This window comes from Lampetra planeri, chromosome 26, assembly GCF_965212315.1.
Source record: "Lampetra planeri chromosome 26, kcLamPlan1.2.h2, whole genome shotgun sequence".
NCBI lineage: Eukaryota > Metazoa > Chordata > Hyperoartia > Petromyzontiformes > Petromyzontidae > Lampetra > Lampetra planeri.
Genome location: NC_136132.1, coordinates 11,077,666 through 11,100,377, shown reverse-complemented (window position 1 = coordinate 11,100,377; position 22,712 = coordinate 11,077,666). Strand labels below are relative to the sequence as shown.

At 52.8% G+C, this 22,712-nt stretch overlaps 1 protein-coding gene across 2 annotated transcripts; it reads right to left on the bottom strand.

Moving 5' to 3' along the window:
• Positions 1-10,617: 10,617 nt before the first annotated feature.
• On the bottom strand, positions 10,618-21,217 carry CFDP1 (craniofacial development protein 1). 2 transcript variants are annotated; one of them, XM_078606801.1, is made up of 7 exons: positions 20,632-21,217; positions 19,456-19,615; positions 17,402-17,645; positions 16,527-16,633; positions 15,432-15,569; positions 14,896-15,063; positions 10,618-10,898 (listed from the first exon to the last, which is right to left on the bottom strand). In XM_078606801.1, exons 1-7 carry the CDS (start codon positions 20,684-20,686, stop codon positions 10,808-10,810), a joined length of 963 nt encoding a protein of 320 aa, XP_078462927.1. In that variant the 5' UTR covers positions 20,687-21,217; the 3' UTR covers positions 10,618-10,807. The 2 variants fall into 2 exon arrangements, 1 of the variants encoding a protein (XP_078462927.1); XR_013587439.1 differs by having other exon boundaries at positions 10,796-10,898; positions 16,556-16,670.
• Between the last annotated feature and the right edge of the window lie 1,495 nt (positions 21,218-22,712).

The window sequence follows — 22,712 nt, the reverse complement described above, 5'->3', positions numbered from 1 at the left end:
CCACTCTCCCTCCCTTCCTCTCCCTCCCCCACTCTCCCCCGCCTCATTCACCGCCTCCCACGGTCGGGAGAAGACGGCCCAGTGCCCGCCCCCCCAGCACTGGGGGACAACTCCCAACACCCCCAGCACCCTCCATCCCTCGCTCCCTCTCACAGTCCCTTCACTCCTCCATTGTCAATCACTCACTCATTCACTCATTCATTCCTCCCTGCCTCCTAAACTCCTTCACAGTCCCTCCGTCTCTGACTCGCTCTATCCATCCATCACTCCTCCATTGTCAATCACTCACTCATTCATCTCAGCCACCTTCATCCCTTCACCGTCCCCCCATCCCTGATTCATTCCCTCCCTCCCTCTACCATCCATCCCTCCATCCATCTTCATTCATGAATTATCTCTCTCCCATTCATTATCCCATCATTCATTCCTCCCACATTCCTCCTTCATTCACCCCCCCACACACTCCCCTTCATCGCCACTCTCTTCCTGCGCGCATTCCATTCGACGGCTGCCCGATAATATATGTTAATATATGTGACTACTGTACATGTTCATGTGCGGAGATTGCTACAAGATAAAGACGCCGGTGCGTGGTTAAGCGTCAGTATGCACCCCGATGAAAGTCGGGGGTGCATGTCGATGAACGGTAATACGTGCCAACATCGCATGCGCCGTGCGTACGTGCAGATTGTACGCTGCGATGCCATGCTGATGCATTGCGATGCCCGCTGATGGAACGCACGGATGCGAGACGAACCAAACACAACCACGTGGCACGCACAAGCGACGGGACGGCAGTGAAGGGACATGGCACACGGGTACTGATTGTACTTGTGAGAGGAGCGGTGGCGCAGTGGTTAGCGCACCGCGCTACGAAACCTATTTACGGGGCAGTGCCACCGGAGTTCGATTCGGGGCCACGGCTAACATCAGTGGCGAGGAGTATTTGAACCGCTCCTGGGTGCCCGCCGCCTTTTCACCAACCAGTGTGGTGAAGTATGGTCGAACGACCCACATGAGCGACATGGCGTGGGTAGGGGAGAAGGGGGGAAGGGGTGGGAGGGACGGGGACACTTCATCCAGAAGTAGATTGACACACAAAGGGCTGCAACTCAATGATGATGATGATATATTATATCGCGTTTATACGTTACGCTGCATTATAATGGGAACGCGTACATGGACAACCCTTACATCAATCCACTGCTGGATGAGGGCCTCTCCACACCGTGGATGATGGGGGGTGGGGGTCACGCATGGGGGCGGGGGGTGGGTGCTATTTAACCATACTTCACCACACAAACGCCGGTTAATGATTGATAATCATATGCAAATGAGCGACCGAGCACGTGGGCGCCACCGTTCCATACAAGGGAACGGGAGATGGAATCTCGGCTGGGGGCTAAGGAATGTGAAGAGGGGAGGGGGGCGGAGGGGGGTGAGGGGGGAGGAGCGGGGAGGAGGAGGAGGAGCGGGGAGGAGGAATTCCATTCGGTCGAGAACGCGCAGAGCCGACAGTCTATAAATAACCCGGCTCCCACACTCAACACTCACTCACTCACTCCGGCCGTTATTTATTTATTTGCTGGCTTACCAGCCAGGAATTTTAATTATATAGTCTGAACTTGTATAGTCTATACCCTTCATTAGTAAGAAATGTGGGGTATTCGTGCAACTTTTGAGCGCCTGTGTGTGTGTCCGTCCGTGTGTGTTGCACAATCTGAAGACAAGATCGTGTTTATCCGCCAGAGAGACGATTGCTCACTTTCTCACCACGATCTGCTGCGGAATAACAACTCGGCGCGTCTCATTCATTGGCGTGAGTCACGGGTGTCTCAATGGAATTGTGTCCTGGTCTACATGAGGAGGAGGATGATAATGATGATGATGGTGGTGACTATTTTTACTTTTTGATCAATGAACGGGTGTTGTTGCTCAATAGCAACCAACCATCACGTCACTTCGTATAACTGTGGGCAAATATTCACACGCCCGTTTAAAGGAAGACCGTGTTGTCATCGGGAAACATTGAAAAATGCAATTCTCATCAGAACCCCAAATTGTGTCAACAAGTGGCAGTCTGCAACTCTTACCACCATCCAACTCTGCCTTTCTCCTGGCCGCTCTGTTCACGTGCTATGAATAAGGACCATCGCCCGAAACGTCGCCTATTATAAAATTGCAATTATGGCCACACACACGGTGTTATTGACGAATGCGTCCTTATTGTTGTTTTGCTAACACGACCGCATTATTGTTGTTGTCGTCGTTGTTGTTGTTTTGCTAAGACGACCTCGTGGTTGTTGTTATTTTGCTAACACGACCGCGTTGTTGTCATTGTTTTGCTAACATGACCTCGTCGTTGTTGTTGTTGTTGTTTTGCTAACACGACCGCGTCGTCTGGTTGTTGTTGTTTTGCTAACACGATCTCGTCGTTGTTGTTGTTTTGCTAACACGACCGCGTTGTTGTTGTTTTGCTAAGACGACCTCGACGTTGTTGTTGTTTTGCTAAGACGACCTCGACGTTGTTGTTGTGTTGCTAAGACGACCTCATCGTTGTTGTTGTTTTGCTAAGACGACCTCGTCGTTGGCTTTGCCGGCGCATCGTCTCCCCACGCCTTCTCCGGTTGCACGGCGTCCCGTTCGCACACGATGTCCGACGTTCCGCGCCGCGTGCCGGGTGCGAGCTTCAGGAAAGGAAGACAAAAGAGAGAGCCGTGACGATTGTTGTGATCGTGGTGAAATAATGTTCAGTCCTTTGTACATGTTGTTGTTGTCGGTCGCCGAGGTTGTTTGACCATAGTTCACCACTCTGGTCAGTGTGGGTTGGCGAGGTCGGGAGTGCCAGCCCTTGGTTGTCATTTTGCCACTGAGATGTTAACCGTGGCCCAGAATGGAACTCAGGTCACCGGCTACAGAGAGTAGTGCACTAATCACTACGCCACCGAAAATAAACACGCGCGTGTGTGTGTTTGTGGGGAGCGGTGGTGTAGCGGTTAGCGCGCTGTGCTATGAACCCGGCGACCCGGGTTCAATTCCTGCTCACGGCCAACACCAGTGACGATTATATAAACCGGTCCCGGGCCTCCCCTAGGTCGACTCGGCCTCAAATGAGTACCTGGTGCGGTGTGTAAACATCGCCACTAGGGAGACAAAGGCGGCCGGGCGTGGTGTTGGCCACCCACTCCCTCGTGTGCCGTGCCGGCCTTCATAGGTGCTCGCTAACAGCACTTTCCCCAACAGTCTATTGCAGGCTATATGGGGGATCTTTGTTTATGAGCGGTAGTGTAGCGGTTAGCGCCCTGCGCTACGATCCCGGCGACCCGGGTTCGATTCCCGCTCAGTGGCTCCAACACCCAGTGCCGATGAACTGATTCGATCCTGGGCCTCCCCTAGGTCGACTCGGCCGCAAAACGAGCACCCGGCGCGGTGTGTAAACATCGCCACGTGGGAGACAAAATGCGGCCTTCACAGGTGGCTTACTCGCTCACAGCTCTCGCCCCGTAACAGTCTGTGCAGATTGTAGGGGGCGGGGCGGGGGGGGGATGTTTGTCTGTGTGAGATCGTAGGCGCACCTCCGATCTCCTTCCACGGCACCTCCGATCAGCACGGCTGGGCTACGAACGGTGCGCGAAGGATGTTCAACAGTCGCGCTCTGAACCACCGCCACCACCACCGCGACGCCGCCGCCGCCGCTGCACCACCGCAGTCAGCACCGCCTGATCCCCCCACCTGAGTCACCGGGGCGAGGTCGCACCCTGGCGCCCCGCGTCACCTGCTCTCGTCCCGGTCGTGATTCACGGTCGAGGAATTTTGAGGAGGCGGTTTTGGGTTGACGGTTTCCCCAACGGTTCGGGGATCCACCAAAAAAACCACAAAACCGCCCCCACCCCCCATAGCCTTTAACAGACTGTTGGGGCAAGTGTTGTTAGCGGCCACCCTATATGTATATAGGGCCGGCACAGCACAGGAGGGGGTGGGTGGTCAACACCCGCCCTGGCTCGCCAGGAGAAGGCGGTACAGCGAGTGTGGACTTCACCTGGTCCGTCTGTACGGGATAGAGTGTTCCCCCCTCGCACGGAAGCACGGTTTTATCACCACCATCATCACCATCATGACCATCATCATCACCATTATTATCATCATCACCATCAGGTCGTCTTCTCCCACGTGCCACCTTTACCTGACTTCTACGTTTGGGTCACTCATTGGGCCCAGCTTCACCAATCGGCTGAAAACATCTGAACACGTAGAGGGACCGCAGACCTCGGGCAACTGTTGGTAGGGCCGCGGCCTCTTTGCCTGGCTGCTGCTGCTTCCTTCCCGTTCCTCTGTGGTTCATCCCCGCGACCCCAAGTCGCTCTCTGCCCGTGAGAGCGAAATGCCGTGCGGCGTGCGGCGACGTTGCAAGTCGAGGGTATCATCGTTATCATCGCCACGACTTCTGTCAAGTCCTTCCAACTCGTCCCGTGTCCTCACTGCGTCTTTCTCACGCGCCCCTTTGCGGACCGTAGCAGCAGCAGCGGTGTCCATCACGTGGCAGTGAACGCGAAACGTTCAATTCAGTAACGGGGAGAGCGATGGCTGTTCGAAGCATCGACAGCGGCAACGACGGTGCCAGTGCCGTTCATGGACCGCATCACGCACAGCAGGAACAGCAGCAACTGAAAGAGACACGGCCGGCAACAGCAGCAGCACTATTGTCAGAAATAGTAGAATCGATACCAGCGATAGAATCAACAGCGACATCAACAGCAGCAGTATAATCAACAGCATCAACAGCAGCAGCAGTAGAATCAACAGCATCAACAGCAGCGGCAGAATCAACAGCAGCAGCCGATTCAACAGCAGCAGTCGAATGAACAGCAGCAGTAGAATCAACAGCAGCAGCATCAACAGCAGCAGTAGAATCAACAGAGGCATCAACATCAGCGGTAGAATCAACAGCAGCAGCATCAACAGCATTAACATCAACAGCAGCAGGAAATCCGCTCCCCGGGTTCCTTAAGCCCCACATCACGGACCGTGACCCGGGAGGGGGGAGGCGGGAGTGGGGTGGGGAAGGAGAAGGATGGAGGGGAGGGGAGAGCGGGGGGTGGGAGGGGAGAGCGGGGGGTGGGGGGCAGGTTTGGGACGGGCCCCAGTGGGGGACCCCAGAGAGGGGACCTCATGACTCTGGTCTGGAGCCGGGACCCTTGAGGAGGAGGAGGGGGGGGGGGGTGCAAGCAGGAGTGGTGGCTGCACTGGGGGGCTGGGGGGGGAAACGATGATACCTTAGCGAGCACAGAGGTGATCCATTATTCACGAGAAGCAGAGCGAAACAATCGCTGCCAAACGGGGGCACGTGACAATAGCCGGGCGCGGTGGTCCAGGCGCTCTGTGCGGGCAAGGGGTTGCGGAAGGATCACGCTGAGATGTGCGAGGTGGCCACGAGGTGGCGGTGACGGCGAGCGGTTTCGTGAACACATCTGTGCGGCGCTCTCGACGTCACGCGCTCGTGGATTGTCTCCACGTCCTCCGGGTTTCCCCTGCCACAGTATCCCAATGCAGCAGGGCCCTCTTGAAAAAAGTCTCGAGACCCGGTGAGGTTGTCCTGGGTTAAAGGCCATTATGCCGCGGTGGCGGAGATGTTAACTAGATCGGCCTGGTATGCAGGAGGTCGTGGGTTCGACTTCGACGCCTCTTGTATATATGTAGAATTTACGTGTCTCCATGTCCGTGGGGTGCTCCGGTTTTTCCCTCCACATTTAGAAAACATGCGTTTAAAGTATTTGGCTGCAATAGATGAGCTATCATTTGTGGCCAGGTCGCTTCTAAGAAAAAAGCTATACATCTCAGTGGGCCTTACCTGGTAAAATATATATATATTTTTTTTATATAGTTTGGTTTATTGCATTCCCATCCGTCTTCTCATTCTTCTTTCGCACGGCGTTTGGGCGAAAATAAAACCCCAAGAGGCTACGCGCAAATCGCACGACATCCGGTGGCAATAGCCGAGCTGGGGAGCAGTCCGCCTGTCGCACCGGGCGAGACGCGCGTGTTGCGGATTGTTTAGGGCACTCACCGGTGTCACGACCACTACGGCAGTCGTCGTGCGGACAGAATTCAGAAATCGCGTCATTCGACCCCATTCCCAACCAGACGAGCGCACCCGGGCAAGTTGCCTTAAGCCTCCCTCCCTCATCACCCTCCTTCCCCCCCACCGCACCCGCCACCATAACCCTCTGGTTTTTTACAAGTAGAACACTAAACAGCACTAATGGTCCTTTCCTACCAGCGCTTCCTGCTGCAGCCAATTAAGATTTCCAAACGTCTTGCGGGCAGCCGAGCGGGGTCGCGGCCGGGAGCCCGAAGGGGCCTGATCGTCGCCATCCATTGTCTATCCACTGCTGGATGGAGCCTCCGGCAGCAGTGTGACGTCGGCAGAGACGACAGCGCCATTTGAATCGTCGTCGTCAGCGTTTGCTGCCTGCCAAATCAGTCGCGGATAGCAACGGTAGAGGCTCGTCGGTTCGATCTCCGGGCGCGGCTGTTGCAAGGAAGGAGCAATATTGACTGAACTTCACTTCCCCTCCCCCGCAGCCCCCCTCTGTCCACCCAGGCCCTGGGTTCGATCCCGACCCTGGCGCCTGCTGCTGTATATTTGGAGTTTGCAGTGTCTCTCTTTCTCATCATCACGGTGGCTGGGAGATGTTAACTACCTCGCCTAGTGTGCATGAGGTAGTGGGTTCGATCCCGACCCTGACGCCTGCCCCTGTATATTTGGCGGTGTCTCTCTCTCCCCGTGGTTGCGTGGATTTTTCTCCGGGGCCTCGGGCTTTTCCCTCCACAATTTCGAAACGTGCGTTTAGGGCATTTGGCCGCTGCTCTTATTTTCTACACGATCAGCCACCTCGTTGAGCCGTCATTTGTGTTGCTTCTAAAAGAGAGCGACATAGATCAGTGGGGCCCTTTACCTGATCAAATTTAAAAAAGTTAGTTCGTATACATGAGTACAGCAGAGTGGATCGACAGCTTGCGTGTGGTGGGGTAAAGTGTTCACACCTCTTCCAAGACATCTGGCCAGCGTGGAAGAGCAGGCCAAGCGTGCTCTAAAGGGGCTCTCCAGAGCTCCCTCTAGCGCAGGTCACTTCCACCGGCAGTTACGTGAGCAATGCTATTGCAGGGCCCGTTTCTCTCTACATGTCACCATCAGCCATTGCCGATCCACTGCTGGATGAAGGCCTCCCACACGAGATGACCTCATCGCGCCGAAGCGGAGAGTCGTGAGCGAAACATTGCAATCGACGTCGTCTCGCCTGGGACACAATGCCCGGTAGAACGGGATGATTTCGCTAATGGTGGGATTAGGGTTGATGGTTCAGGGTTTATATGGGCGCTGTTCGTGATCGAAAGGTTATGGGGGTGAATGGGTTTAATCTGTGGCGATCACTCCAACCTTAGCTCCGAGAGCTAACCCTATTAAGGGTCTGAAACCAAGCACTAAACCTGCCCCGATTCGCAGCACCAATCATCTTAAGCCGAATCTGCCCCCTATTCACATGGCTCGTATCCAGTGTCGCCAGGCCACACGGCGCCCCGAACGCGGCACGCAGAGGCGCCGGGGAACAACGCGAGAGCCGAGCCCACGGCTCACGGTGAACTCTGCATTTTGCCTCCGTGTCTCATCGACCTCCACCTCTACCCACCCCCTCTCTCTCTTCGCTCCAGCTCCCGTCTGTTGTCTTTCACCGGTCCCCTGCCTCTCTCCTCTCTTCTCCCCTGTCTCTCCAACCCCTTGTATCCCCTCCTTCCTATCCCATTTCCTGCCTCTCATCTCCCGTTTGCCTTCTCCTGCCTCCCATCTCCCGTCTCTTTTAGCCCACCTATTGTCCTCTCCCATCTCTCGTCTCCCATACCAAGGGGTTTACTCTCATATCCCATCTCCTGCAGAACGGCTTCTCATCTCTCTTGCCTTCCATCTCCCGCCTTCTCCTACGGCTCATTTCAGTGAAACATTTTCCCCATCTGCTCGTTTCTCCCATCTCCGCTCCCGTCCCTGATCTCCCAACTCCCGTTTCCACCCCCATCCCACATCTCCCGGATCCCAAGCACACAACGTAACCAGACCACCACCAACCTCCTGTGCAGACACAAATACTTTATTTTAGAGCAAGTGAGAGCCTGCCAGGTTAAACTCATCTAGTTCACAGAGACATGTCTAGCTCACTCTATAACCGAGATTACTTGCTATCGTTCACACGAGAGGATGCACCGAGTCGTCAAGAGTTGGGGGCCCACGTGATTTTCTCCCTGTTACCTGGCATTTCTATAAACAACGGAGACAGCCCCTTTTGTCAATCCACTGCTGGACGAGGCCTTCCCCATGCCAAGCATGGGCCGTCCTGGTCATGTGACCATACTTCACTGCGCTGGGTCAATGCAGGCTCGTGGAGGTGGGACGCACAGACGTACGTCTGCTCCAGTCCTCTGCAGAGGCTTGCAGCCCGATCACACCCCGTTTACCCATAGCGGTGTCCAGGATCAACACGCCAGCTTAGCTTGCGGAATCTGACGATTTTGGGTGTTCAGGTTTACTTCATCGGTGTAATAGCAGCACAAGTGGAACATTCCACTTCGGCGTTATGAAACAAGACAGCGAGGCATACGGCCACGTGTGTGGTCAGGTGCATAAACCACCTCGAGTCAAAATACCCCCCAAGCTTGAGTGAAATGGTCCAGCCCTGTCATTGCTCGCTCACGCCCCGCCTCCCAACAGGTGATTTGGCCAAGACGTCATGGAAGGACTACCCACACTTTACCCCACCACAATAGATCTTGCCGACTGACTTAACTGCAGCAAAGGGATTTTAATAAAACTCGCGTCACCGTTTCAACTGCCGGAGCCGGAAGGTCGAATCGAACTGTTGACCTCTGGATTGCAATTCCAGCGCGATAAACGTTACACCGCAGTGCCATGCCACTGCTGGGGTGTTCAGCAAAACCGGACGCCGACCCACGAACCACTTGCTCATCTTCCCCTTGGAACAGAAGGCGCTTCACCCTCTTCCATCGCTACCGGAGCACTCCAGCTCTACCCCACGGGCTGGTAGTGGTGGTAGTGGTGGTGGTGTGAGGGGGGTGAGTGGGAGTGGGGGAAGAGGCGTGGGACCGCGGTGGCGCAGGCGGCCAGTGTTGGATCACGATGCCCGCGTAGATGAAAGTTTCTAAAACGTTCAGAAATGTTTCACTTGAATTTGTATAAAATGTTTTACTTTATTCGCAAACACAGTATGAACATGATCTCGCGGTCGCCATGACAGCGGCTCCTGCCGTCTCTCTCCCGCCATTAGACAAATTAAAATAACTTTAAACGGGACGGTCGCGAGCGCGCCCCCGAAGCCGCCACTGCCGTTGGAGATGTCGCGCAATGGAACGACGCCCCCCCTCGCCACCCCCATCCCCGTCGAGCGCAGCCGCTCGCTGTGGGAGTGGAGATCCCTGGGGGGGGGGGGGGGGGTGTCGGGTGGATTAGGGGTGGGTGGGGGGGGTGGCCCCTCGCTGTATGAAAATCTAATCAATGAAACAAATAGCGCGCCAGATGGGGCCCCGCGGTGATGTAAGAGACGGTGATGTAATGGGGTCAGTGGGAGAGGGGGGTGACATCACCGGGCCGGGGAGACGGGACGACGACAGCGCCCCGGCATCGCTCGGCAGCAGCTGGGGCGCCTTCACAGCGAGCGCGGTGGGCCCAGCGTTTTTCGGTCGCCCGTGCTCAACGCCGGGGGATTGGCGCACGACAACAATTTTGGAAAAATGTAAAAAAAATTCCAAGGCTCTGTCATCAACCAGACGCCAGCCCCAGCGTGCCACCACCACCACCCCCGCCATGCAGCAGCACCACAGCTGCCCTCCGAGAGCGCAGAGATGCGACCTTTAACCCCGGGGGGGAGGGGGGGCAGGCAGGGGGCGGCATACCTTCCCCCCCCCCGGGCCAGCGTCGGCGATCGTTTCCGCCGCGGCCCACGCTCGGTTAAACGGCGAACGCCGCCACCGCTCTCCATTCGTCCAAAACGAGCGATTAAAAGAATTACGGAAAAATGTCGCGACGAACGTGCGCAGCGGTGGCCGTCCGTGGCGGGGGGAGCCCCAGGGAGGCCGCGGTCGCGTAAACAGTGACCAGAAAAATGCGCCAATTTACTCCAAACACCAAACACGTTCCCGCGATTTTAAAGGGGGTCCGGCAGGAGCGTCGTGCGTCTGTTTACTCGCCGCTGTCGCAGCCTGGTGCTGCTGCTGCTGCTGCTTCCAAATAGCGGGGCCGCTGCACGACGCCGGGACCGCTTTACTCAAAACGCCCTTGCGCTGGGGTTTTTATTTTTTTACTTTCTGAAACCCAACATTAAGAACGCAGATGTCCGAACTTAAACGGGCGAACATCCTTGCCGGCGAAACTGCAAACACTGGGAGCTGAGCGGGTGGGTGGGCGTTGGCTGGAGGCCTGCAACGTTCCCCACCCCACCTCCCCTCCCACCACACACCCCAGGGGGTCATGGCCCACTCAGCGTAAAGCTACGGCAATGAGCGCACGGCCTGAAACAAAAGCTGCCATCTCAACCCCCCCACCCTCCCCCCACACCACCACCACCAGCGGCGCAGCGGCCCGCACGCTCAAGCCTCTAAATGCGTCCAGCAGCTGTTTCCAGGCTTGTGTCGTGGCACCGCGCGTCCGAGCGAGGGGTCCGCGTTGCCGGTGGTGGCGGCGGCGGCGATGGCGGTGCCGCCGCCCCGCCCCGCCGAGCCGCCGATGACAGGAGGCGGCTGCCCGCTACCGCTTGCTCTTGGTCAGGCGGATGCTCTTCTCGATCTCGAACGTGCGGTGGTCAACTCGGTCCAAGAAGGCCTGACGCTCGATGTACCTGCGCGTGGGGGGGGGGGAAGACACGGTGTGGGGGGGGGGGCAGGGGGGGGGGGACGTTCCGTCTCGATTACGACGGCAGCAGCGCAGGAGAGGAGGACGACGACGGTGCGGATTGGGGGACGGAGCGCCGAGTCGGCACTGTCAAAGGTCAGGGTTCAAATCTGGATTTCGGCCTGCTGTGAGAAAAGCGGGCCGTCAAGTGTCCGTGAGTTGATGGTTTCATCCTGGTCACCTATAACTGATTAAACAAAGCATTTTTAAAAAATTTGTTTCGTCGCTTAATTTAAGAAAAAATCCAGCTGTGAGAACTTAAACAAAACAAGATTTTGGTTTGATTGACATACAACAAAAGGGTTCATAGGAGAGTTCTGCCCCCTAGTGTAGGGATAAGAGGTCGCTTAAAATGGATCTCGGAAGAGGTTCTGTGATATCCGCTTCTGTGGGCCATTCTCTAACATAAAAAATCTGAATCTTTATTTACACTGGAGGAATCCGATGAGCTATAATTCCATTTGTTCACAGATGTCCAGTAACACAGTGAAACATCCCAATTTACATCCGATTCCACATCTTCTCGTGGGAGGGGGGGTGGGGAAGGTTGGGGTTCCCTGGCTTCAGCTCCTTCCATCGCCACTCCCGACCTCTTCACCTCGCATCACCGCACTCCGTCCTGGGGGATTTTTTTACAGCCACCGGCTGATACAATGTAACGCCATACCCAGGACAAGCGTTTGCACGTGCCGATGGTCTAATCCACGAGGATGTTCAGCTTCTTCAAGAGCTGAACTCAGTCCCAGAAGAAGCTCCCAGCACGTGGGGAAAAAGGGGGGGCGGGGAACGTCGGGCATTGTGCCGATCAACGCCTGCTAAATACCACGAAAAGCTACGCAAGTGGGCAGCTGCTCGCACCGTTTAAATTCAGCCCCAAACGTTTCATCTACGTCCGCCACAACGTGGAGGTGGCGTTCGGCGAAAGCGAAAAAGGCTTCCGTGAAAATCTGTCCAACGCTGCTGCTGCTGCCGCAACAGCAGCTGGGATCCGTTTGGGGGAAATTGAAGGCGGCCGACCGTCGTCAGCCGTGCCAAGGCCGGGCCGCACGTTTTTATCGCGTTCAGCACAAAGAGCGCGTTTCTGTCGAGAGGTTCGGAATCCGACGGAGCGGTTTCACGATCAGCCCCCCCGTCCCTCCCCCCCCCTCCCCCACCGCCCCACCGGTGCGAGCGCGCGGGACGCGTCGGCCAGATGGTGCACGTCCACAGCAGCAGCGCCAAACGTGCCTGGCGAGACCGCTGACGTTACAACAAAAACAAAACTTTAAAACCCCGTTCTAAATATCGGGGGCCGGGCACCTGAAGTTGCCTTGGCAGGAAAAGTGAAAGATTCAGCACGTCGCACCCGCTGACTCAATACAACAAGCTCGTGTCATCGCCGTGACCATCATCTGTCTACTGCTGGATGAAAGCCTCCCCACATCACCGCTATCCCGCACAAGCCACCTCATCCGCTCCCAAGTCCGCATTGGTCGTGCTCTCCGAATGAGCGTTGTGCGTTTTTAGCGAGTTATAAAAACTTGTGACAACAGGCGTCCTCTGGTCTAACACCGTTTGAGACTAGGCTCGAAAGAAAGCTGTCTCTGGTGTGGACCAATCAGTTTCAAAGACAATGCATATACTATCGGTGTGTTTTTTGTTTGCATTCTGACCACAAGTATTGTGGTTAATGCAGACATGATTCCTTGTAAAAGGTTTCAGTTTGGCGTTTTAACATCTTAACACCTGTTTTGCTGCCAGAAAAAAATGGAAAATCCTATTCTCATATTTTGGTAAAGGCAAAGGAGGTCCCATGATATAAAAACTTGGTAAAAAGTGGGCCCTGACCCGTGGACATGACTACGCAACTCCCCTTCCTCGACCTCAGCGTGCGGCCACCAGAGCAACACAAATGCACACATGCACGCACCCACACACGCACGGGGGCACTCCCTGTCCCCAAGGGCAGCCCCGTGCCCATTTCGATGAGCTGGGCGTCCGCGAGACTTGTCCCCCCCGCCCCCCCTGGCTCTGGCACCGCGAGCCGCTTGCCAGCGCTGCCCACACACGAGCCAGGCGGGCAAGCCTGGGAACTCTCGCAATTATGGCCCGCGCTACGGCTTAATGAGAACACGTGCTCCCGCTCAGCTGATTATCAAACAAAGGGCGATTAATCGGAGAGGTATTTCTTCTCTCCCTCCTTTTTTTTTCTCCGCGACTCTCCCTCGTCGCGCGTCTCGAGTTCACGTTCCCCGCTCACCAAAACAAACCCCCCTCCTCCCGCCAACCACACCGCACACCGCTCGTTTAGCACCACACCAGCCAATGCAATTGCTCAGCAAAAAAAAATGTTTGTCGATTGAAAATTATAATGATAATAATAATGAGAGTTCCACGGGGATTTACCCCCTTCCCTCCACCCCAGTCCCCTCCTGCCTAGCGACCGCGTATGCGCGCTGCGCCACCGCATGTGCGAGGCAGTGTAAAGACTCCCACGCTTGCTCGCTCACTGACTCGCAGGTGGTAGCACACTGGGTGACAGTCAGCAGGTATGTGGCTTGTTCAGGCCATCTGTTGGATTGCGTGTACGTGTGGTGTGTAATTGTGGGGTGTGTGCAGTGTGTGTATGTGTGGAGTGTGTGTGCAGTGTGTGTGGAGTGTAGTTTGGTGGTGTATGTGCTTGTAGCATGCAGCCCATGTGTAAGTTTCGCATCTCCGATTAGCACGGTCAGCGACATACAGTGAGAATGACGTTAGACATACATACATAAGTAAAGTACGTGTGGAGTGCAGTGTGTGCAGTATGTGACCCATGCGTAGGTACTTGTGGAGCGTGCGGGTAAAGCAGGCAGGTTGCCTGTAGGTATGGGTGTAGCTGAAGCATATAGTCCCCACCTATAGGCAGCATACACGCCATCTCTGTGTGGAGTGTGCAGTCTGTATTTGAAGCATGCTGTGTCGTCCATACATAGGAGTCAGGTGGAGTGGGCAGGCGACGCAGGCAGGAGCATGTGGGTGGTCTCTCGGTCATGGAGAGGGAACCTGTGGCCCGTGGGCAGGATACGGCCCACGACTTCATTTCACAACGGTCCCAAGCCACGTGAGGCTTCACGGCAGTGCTCTTCGTTGCAAGGGCCCCACGGGCCAACTGGCAGCCTCTTGGTGGCCTTTAGTGCAGCCCCTGACAATACCACTCATGTGAAAACACCCCCATCATGCTGGCAAACCCGACAATCGTTTCAAAATGTGTGGCAGCCCTCACACTGATGGTGTGCTATCGACAAAAGTGCCGCCGCCGCCCCCGCCCCCCCCTGAAAATGAGCGAAGAACACCGCTTTACGGCATCCTAACAGCCTGCGAATTATATTCCTCAATAACTGCAAGCGTTCTAACGCCACTTATCGATCGAAAACACTCGAGAGAATGTGTTTGGACCTGGCAACACCGCATTGCCGATGGTTTAAAGACAGCGAGCCCTCGTTGTTTGTCGCGTCGCCATTGAATAAGGCTAAGGCGCGAGTACTCACGTGCGTTACTGCATGACGTTTTTGGCAACGGTAGTTCGGCAGAGCAGCATCATGTGCGTGATTTGCTGAACGGCCGTTGCCCGGGGCCGGCGTTGGTGCTCATGCAAACCACCACTGATGCAGTGTCACCAAATGAACCATCCCAAAAGGCTTTTTTTTTAAATCCCATTCGGCCCTCACCAAGTAACAAAGGCTTCTCACGCCGTTTCACGTTAAACGTGCAAGAGGATCCTACAGCTGATCAGCGAGCGTGGAGGTGCGTGGGGTGCACGTAAGTTGCGTATGTATGGGCGTGGTTGCGTGTGGTTGCGGCTGCATGTACTGTGGCTGGGGTTGCGAGTGGTTGCGGTTGCGTGCGATTGCGGTTGCGTGCGATTGCGGTCTTGCGCTATTTTGCGGTTGCTCGTATTGGGGGTTCAAGCGATTGCGAGCACCCACCCGGCCTTGCCGCGGTTGTGTGTGGCGAGCTCGTCGCTGATGCCCTCCCCCTCCTTGAACTGGTCCCAGTCCATCTTGGACTTCTCCAGGGTGCTCATCTTCGTCTTCTTGCCGCCGATCTGGCCGAGCACGGCGCTGAGGCCGGCCGCGCCGCCCGGCCGCTTCGCTCTGGGGACCGGCGGACAGCCAGGGGGGGGGGGGGGGGGAGAGCACAGGGATTTTATTTTCAGATTGTTAGTAAAAAAACAAAAACAAGCCACTTGCCCACTCGCAGACGGTCACCAGCATCGCGCGCTTTCAGATGCGCTTCTGCGGCCGTCTGAAAAGCTCTTCCCTCTGATATTAGGAAGCCACTGGAGCTATGTACTTTTAAATCACCGAGCTGAAAACTCATTTCTTCAGAATAGCTTTTTGTCTTTGGTTTGTCTTTCCCCTGCACCTCCGATTAGCACGGTTGGCTACGTACTGTGCGAAAGAAGTTCAACATAAATACATATATACATACAGAGGTTAGGGGGGTTAGGGATCACACGTACGCAAGTGAGGGAGCAGTGGAGGCGGTGCCAGACCCAGAACCTCCCTTTTCATCCTCCTTCCCCTCCTCCTTTTCCGCCTCCAGAGACTTGAGATAGGAGCGTGCTTCCTTCGACTCGGCATCCACCTCCTTCGTGACCCTGCGCCGGCGCACAGACACCCCATCGTCCTTCAGCAGACACTCATCCACGCTTCGCGTCTCTCCGATTAAATCTCTCAAGACGTTCACTATCAAGTGGCCACGGTGTGCAAACGCGAGAGACAAATTCTTCGACGCGTGTGTGCGGATACCGATTATTATCGATCGTTTACAGTTACAGTAAAATCTTGGATTGCGAGTAACTTGGTCTGCGAGTGTTTTGCAAGACGAGCAAATTTTTTAAATAAATATTAATTTGATAAACGAGCGAGGTCTTGCAATACGAGTACTGTAGTACGTACAGTATATGCTTTGTCTGCCGAGCGTCACGTGATCTCAACTGAGCCAATGGTTCTCTCTCTCTCTCGCTGCGGGATTGTGGGTAATCGTCTCCCATGCTCGGTCTCAGTCGGCGTGCCTCACTCGTATAGTCAACATCCGTGCGAGTGTATACTGTTTACTAAAGTGTTGTGACCACGTGTGCGTGCGTAAAGCATTTTTTTATTTTGTGTCCAAGTGTAGTGACTGTTCTTTAATAACTGTACTGCAAGTGAAAGTCGTCCTACACAATAACACTCCTCCCCTCTCTCATCTCCCTCACACCAGCCACGATTAAATGTAATTAATACATTTCATTACTTTATATAAAATTTAAATAATAAAAATATTAAAAGGTATTTTGTATGAATCATTTTTATATGAATACAGTATTTTTGGGTTGTGGAATGAATCATCTCAGTTTCCATTATTTCTTATGGGGAAATTCGCTTTGATATACGAGTGCTTTGGATTACGAACACGTTTCCAGAACGAATTATGCTCGCAATCCAAGGTTTTATTGTTATTGTTACACGCAATGCTTAATAATGCAAAACGAGAAATGAACAACCCTAACTCTGAGCGCAATTTGCGTTGTGACACAAGAAGTTTCAATTGGAATAGACCAACGACCACCCACCTGACCTCCTCCCCTGCAAAGTCAAACACCTTGGTGATGGAGACCTTGGCTCCTTCCCTGGGCCTCTCCGTCTCCTTCCGCGCCTCCGTCTTCACCGCCGTCGAGCTCTGCCGACAGTCGACGAGCGGACAACCGGGGACATCGCTAAACCCGTCTCGCGACACCAAAAACCCAACACGCAGTGCCAGGTTGTGGTGTCTGCATGGAGACACGGCCACTCCACTGCTCTTCTCTGCACTTAACGAACGATCCGCACTGCATCAGCGCACCGTATAAACACATTAAAAGCTTATCTATAAATTGACTATGAAATGTTATCTGTGAAAACACAAACCGTTGACATAACGCGGGGCTTATCGTTCTGATGTCTTTACTGTTTGTACTGAATGTTGTTTAGCACGATGTCTGACGTTTCGCTTCGTGTGCTGGATGCTTCTTCAGGTGAATTGAGCTCTCCACAGAACGTGGAGAAAAACGTCGGACATCGTGTCAAATAACACGCGGTACAACCAGAACACATATTTGAGAGCTACACAGCGCAACCACAAAAAATCTCCGCAGTAAGAATAAAACTGCATCGATGCAGTTTCACATACAACCTGCACACTCCACAGTGGCGAGACGCTAACTATACGCCTGGTATACAGGAGGTCGCTGGTTTGACCCCAACGCCGTTTAAGAGCATTGGGCTGCTATAAATGTCCACGTGATAAGCCACTTTGTTGAGCTACTATTTGTGGCCATGTCGCTTCTGAAAATGAGCTATATAGCTCAATAGGCCTTTACCTGGTCAAATTTTGTTTTAATAGTTTTAGTTGAGAGTACGATCGTGTTTTCTGTGAAAATCTCAGCTGTTGAGAACACGTGACCCTTACTTGGCTGGGAGTCTTGTTGACCTCCACTTGGCCGCCCTCCTTGGCCTTTGGCTTCTGGCCCACGTCGCTAAGGAAACTGGCCCAGAGGTCGTCGGCGCGGCTCTTAGATTTGCCGGAATCGGCCGGTGTCTCCGTGGCGACCGCGGCGCCCTCTGCGTCTTCCTGCCCAGGCGACCCCTGACCCCCAGACTCCTCTTCAGCCTCATCCCCCGACAGCCTGATGCCTCCAATTCGTGTTCTCTTCCTGGTGACATCGTTTAGCAAAACGAAAAGTACACAAATGTGTTAATTGCACTGCGGCACCCGATGTATCTTTAGTTTTACTTTCAGCAGTTATGTGCACATGACTTTGAAGTTGGCAAATAACCATGGTGATCCCTGTTGACTAGCCAAGGGGACACATGAAGGATTAATCTAGGGGCACAGCTTATGACTGCCACTACCTGAAACAGGAGGCTATTGCACATTACTCTTTAGAAGGCAGTGTTAATGATGAACGTAATTATATTTTAGTTGTGTTTGTTTACCACTGTCATGGTGTTTTAATGTTTCATGTTTAAAAAGGCCCTCAACGGGTCATTACTTTGCATCACATTTGTGTTGCCCCCTGCTGCCTTTGTCCACACAGCAGTATAAATGTGAATACCCAAATCAGTGGAGAGACAACAGGAAAATGATGTGGGTCAGAAGGTGCAAGTAATGCAAGTGGAAGGCAGAAGAAGAGGTGAGGCGATGTGGTGCTATCGGACACGGTGGCCCGAGGAGCGGAAAGAGAGATGGCGCAGGGCAAAGCAGCATGGAGGAGGTTGGCAAGGACAGTGGACACCACGTGAGTGGGACAAATGCGTGGAAGAAGAAGACCCAAATCAGCTGAATGGCATCGCATTGGGCTGTGGGGACTGGTGGCCAAGTGCCTTCTCCAGTCTACTAGAGACCCGGACTATATATATGAAGCGCCATGATGGCGAGAAGGTAACTATCTCGCCTGGTATACAGGAGGATGTGGGTTCGATCCCAAGCCTGACGCCTGCTGTATATTTAGAGTTTTCATGTCTCGGGGATTTTTCTCCGGGTCCTCCGGTTTTTCCACTCCACATTTAGAATTAACATCACGCGTTTAAAATTCCACATAAGCCACTTCGTTGAGCTATCATTTGTGATAGCCAGGTCGCTTCTGAAGAATGTATGAGAAAATAAGAATAGGTTTTACCCTTTCTGGAAATAAAACAGGTGTTATGATGTTCAAACGCCAAATACATACCTTTTGCAAAGCATCAAGTCTGCATTAACCACACACGGTACTTGTGGCAAAACATGCAAATAAACATGCTCTGATAATATATGCATTGTCTGTGAAACTGATTGACCTACACCAGAGACAGCTTTCTTTAGGGCCTAGTCTCACCACCAGTGTCAGACCAGAGAACGCCAAAAGGCGAACAGCACAAAGACAATGCACTATCAGAGCATTTATAGCTAGGGGTGAGCAGCTACACAATGGGACCTTTTTTGCCAGTATCAAAGTATGAAAAAATAAAAATAGCTTTAACTCTTTGGCATCTCAACACCTGTTTTATTGCCAGAAAGGGTAAAACCTGGCAAAAAAGGACCCATTTAGGGCTTAATAAGTAATATTTTTTAAACTTTTTAAAAAACACGCTTTAATGAAATGTACCGTACTAGTAATGGAAGAACTCCACGACTCCAGGAAGTGGGCCCGAAGCTTGCCATAACGTAAGGGACCATAGTCAATTAGAGCCAACGTCAATTTACCGTGGACAATTAGACCCAAGCCGAAACATAACATATAAAAAATAATGTTTTTTTTATGATAGAATATAGTATTGTCATCAGTATGACATAAGTATACCAAGTTTGCAGTCGATACCACATTGGGAAGTGTGTTAAAATTGAGTTACAAGATTTTAGGCTACAACAACAACAGACAGAGTGAGTTAAATAAAAGCGTGTAATGAAAGCGTGTAAAAGGTCCCATTTAGGGCTTTACCTAGTGCTAAAAAAAGTTATTCAGAGAGAAATGAAGCTCCCCGTACCTGGCTCCCAGTAATCCCTTGGCGGATGTCGCCCGCCGCTTTTTCAACGACGGAGCCTTCTTCTTCATCGCCGCCGCCGCCGCCGACACCTCGTCGTCTCCATCCTCCTCCACCTCGTCATGCCCGGCCTGATCCCCGTCGTCATCGCTCGACTCCTCGGCTGTGACGACAGAGCGAGTTGGTGACGGACGCGAGACTCAATCGGCCACCGACACGCACAGTCCACGCACAATGGATTTACAAAATCTCTCGGTGCAAGTAAGTGTAGCTTATACGAGATAACCTTTTGAAATTCCGCCATATGGAAAACTAATTGTATTTACCCCACTTAAAACCAGGACTAATGTTTTATAATTCACTTAACTTAGGATGGCGAAATAAGTCGTCTACGGCACAACACATTCGCTGATCAAAAGGGAATTATTTGGGTAAGGAAAACCCGGATAACACAACAGTGTGCGAATCTACAACAATTATTGATGGTGTACCGTATTCAGCGCGCAGTGGGTGCCTTTGCATAATTACATTTTATGAAAAAGCAACATCGCCAGGTGGCTCGTTGGAGCTGTCCAATCAGCGCGTTTTACCCGACTCCGCATATTACGGCTTTGACGAATACGACTGACAAGCCAGCCATCTGAAACGCGCTCAGACAAGCATGGGGAAGAGAGCGTGCCGGGCGAATGTAAATAAAGTCGGCGCTGCGTGTTATCGTCAGCGAAATTTCGGATTCTTTTCAATATTGTTGATATAAAAGCTAAAAAAAAAAGTTTTTTCTCCAGTACAATGATCGCGATCAGGAATCGGCGTTCTTCTACATGGTCACATCGAGGCTGAACAGAGAGGATCCCGTGGATTGCAGAACAAACGCAAGTTCGAGACATAATCTCGACTTGAAATGCGGGATCGGGCAGGCCACGTTCTGTGGAAAGAACGTGGCCGATGATGATCGCGATGTACATCCACACACCGCTCACTCGAACTCCCGTTAGATTCAATTGTAATCCCTGCTAGCTATTACCATGACCTTCTCTAGCCCGAGCCTGTACTCCCCACAACCTCCCCACCATCCTGTACATTGCCTTACCTCGCTGATATCCATAACCCATTGCTATCCCAAACCCCTCTACACAGCTCTACCAAGCCCACCACCACCACCACCAGTGTGAGTCTCACCCGAGGGCACGTAGTCAGAATCATTCTCAGAGCTCAGATCCTCCGAGTCGGACATCCTCTTGCCGTTGCTGCTGCTGCTTCCTCTGCCTCTCTCCCCCTCTTTGCTGCTGCTCCTTCGCCTCTTGCGTTCTGATATCGCTGCTCCTCCTGCCGCTACTGGGTCGACCTCAGCTCACCCTCTCTCTGTGGGTGCGCCTCAACCTCTGCTCCTATTGTCGAACCCTACTGTTGTATCCTATTGTTAAACCCTATTGTTTATCTTTTCAGCGTTGCTTTCTCCGGCCTCTTCGCGTCTAGACGAAGCCTCTCGTGCTAGGCCCCGCCTTGTGCCCTTACGCGAACGCGGCGCGCGTTTCCCCTGCCAACGCATTCGCACACACACAGATCCGCGCGTGACACGAATAAAATAAATACACCAGGTCGCGTTGCCTCGCCGTGTTTCGTACAACGTCGTTTCGCGACAGGCGTTGCCACTCGTCTGCAACGATTACAATTTTTTAATTACTATTTTCACACCTTGGTTAGAGTTTGACAAAGTCCTGCAGTAACCTCTACGAATCCGCTTGCCGCGAATGCCTCGACTGCCGGCACATTCGGGGGGGGGGAGGCGGCACGCGATCTCGAGGGGCACGCCTCTGATTGGTTAACCGCGCCGAGGCGAATTGCGATTGGCTGGCGTAGAGTGCGCGCGGGGTGGGGGCTTAAACCAGAAGAGGGCGGAGTTAGAAGGCGGAGGGGCGTGGTTTACTGTAAGGGGGCGGGTTCAGAATCGGTGTGTACAGACACTCCTCTACTTACGAACGAGTTAGGTTCCAGAGGTCTATTCGTATGTCGATATTTTCGCAAGTCCAACTTTAATCCTGTCGATTCCAAACGTGTTGTACGGCATGTATACTAAGCACGGGGAATGGCTTTAAAAGTTATATATTCTCCTGTAGATGTAGATGCCACTGGTTCTTCGTGTTCTGCAGATGTAGATGCAACTGGTTCTTCACGTTCTGCAGATGTAGAAAAACAAACAAATCACCCAAACTCATACACATACAACTCAACCATCTCCATCCTACCAGGCAAAGCCCACTGAAGCATTAACCCATTGGTCAAAATTGACCTGGCCATAAATGATAGCTCAACAAAGGAGTTTATCATGTGGACATTTATACCATTTATACCAGAAAAATATAAACGTGTCGTTAAATCCGCCACCACCCGACGCATGTTTGTCACGTGAACAAAACAATTGCAAATGTTGTGGGTTTACTCTCCAACACACCAGTGTTGCTGTACTAGTAACGAATTGCCATGTTAACGAGACACACCTTACTAATTGGCTGTGTCGGGTGGTGGTGGGTTTAACGACACATTCATTTTACGCGATCTAACACAAACACCTCTATTATGTTTCGATTTAAAGCTTTCGTGACTGCAGGGATTCATCTTCTTGGTTCTTTCGGTAAAAGTCACGTAGAAGGGAAATAATACAATAATAAAAATAAAACATAATAAAATACAATTCTCACGACATTTCTATTATGGATATTTGTCGCAAAAGCCTACGTGTTAAACTGATCACAGTATAATTTTACTTTTAATGTAAATAAGTATTATATTGTCGTAAATTATGACTGATTATTTAAGGGGTAATGTGTTACTCAGTAGCTACGATTATGTATTTAATATGCCGATTGGAAAGCGTGGAACTGTAATCATGAATTATTTTTAGAATTGCAATTCTTATTAGGCCCCATCGTGTTAAGCAGTCCTTCAAGGCTTATCAATTCCATCTGTATATATATCCTATCACTAAGGGTCAATGTGCGAAACGTCGCCTATTTTAAAAATATTTTTATATTATAAAACAATGTCCTTTTAAGGACACAGAGTCACACATACACAGTGTGTTGGTGGCCAACGGAGGTTGCGTTTGAGAGGGGGGCGGGGCGTCTCTGGGAGAGGGGGCGGAGCGTCTCCAGGAGGGGCGGGGGGAGGGGTGTGGGGGCGGGGCGTCTCCGGGAGGGGCGTGGGGAGGGGTGTGGGGGCGGGGCGTCTCCAGGAGGGGCGTGGGGAGGGATGCGGGGGCG

What these genes read in the sequence shown, in the direction of transcription:
- CFDP1 (XM_078606801.1), bottom strand. Translation starts at nt 20,686, where the DNA reads ATGTCCGACTCGGAGGATCTGAGCTCTGAGAATGATTCTGACTACGTG. An exon ending in TCCACTGCTCCCTCACTTGC is followed by an intron (nt 15,064 to 15,431) that starts GTACGTGTGATC and finishes GCCGGTCCCCAG; the next exon opens with AGCGAAGCGGCCGGGCGGCG. An exon ending in CACAACCGCGGCAAGGCCGG is followed by an intron (nt 10,899 to 14,895) that starts GTGGGTGCTCGC and finishes CCCCACGCGCAG; the next exon opens with GTACATCGAGCGTCAGGCCT.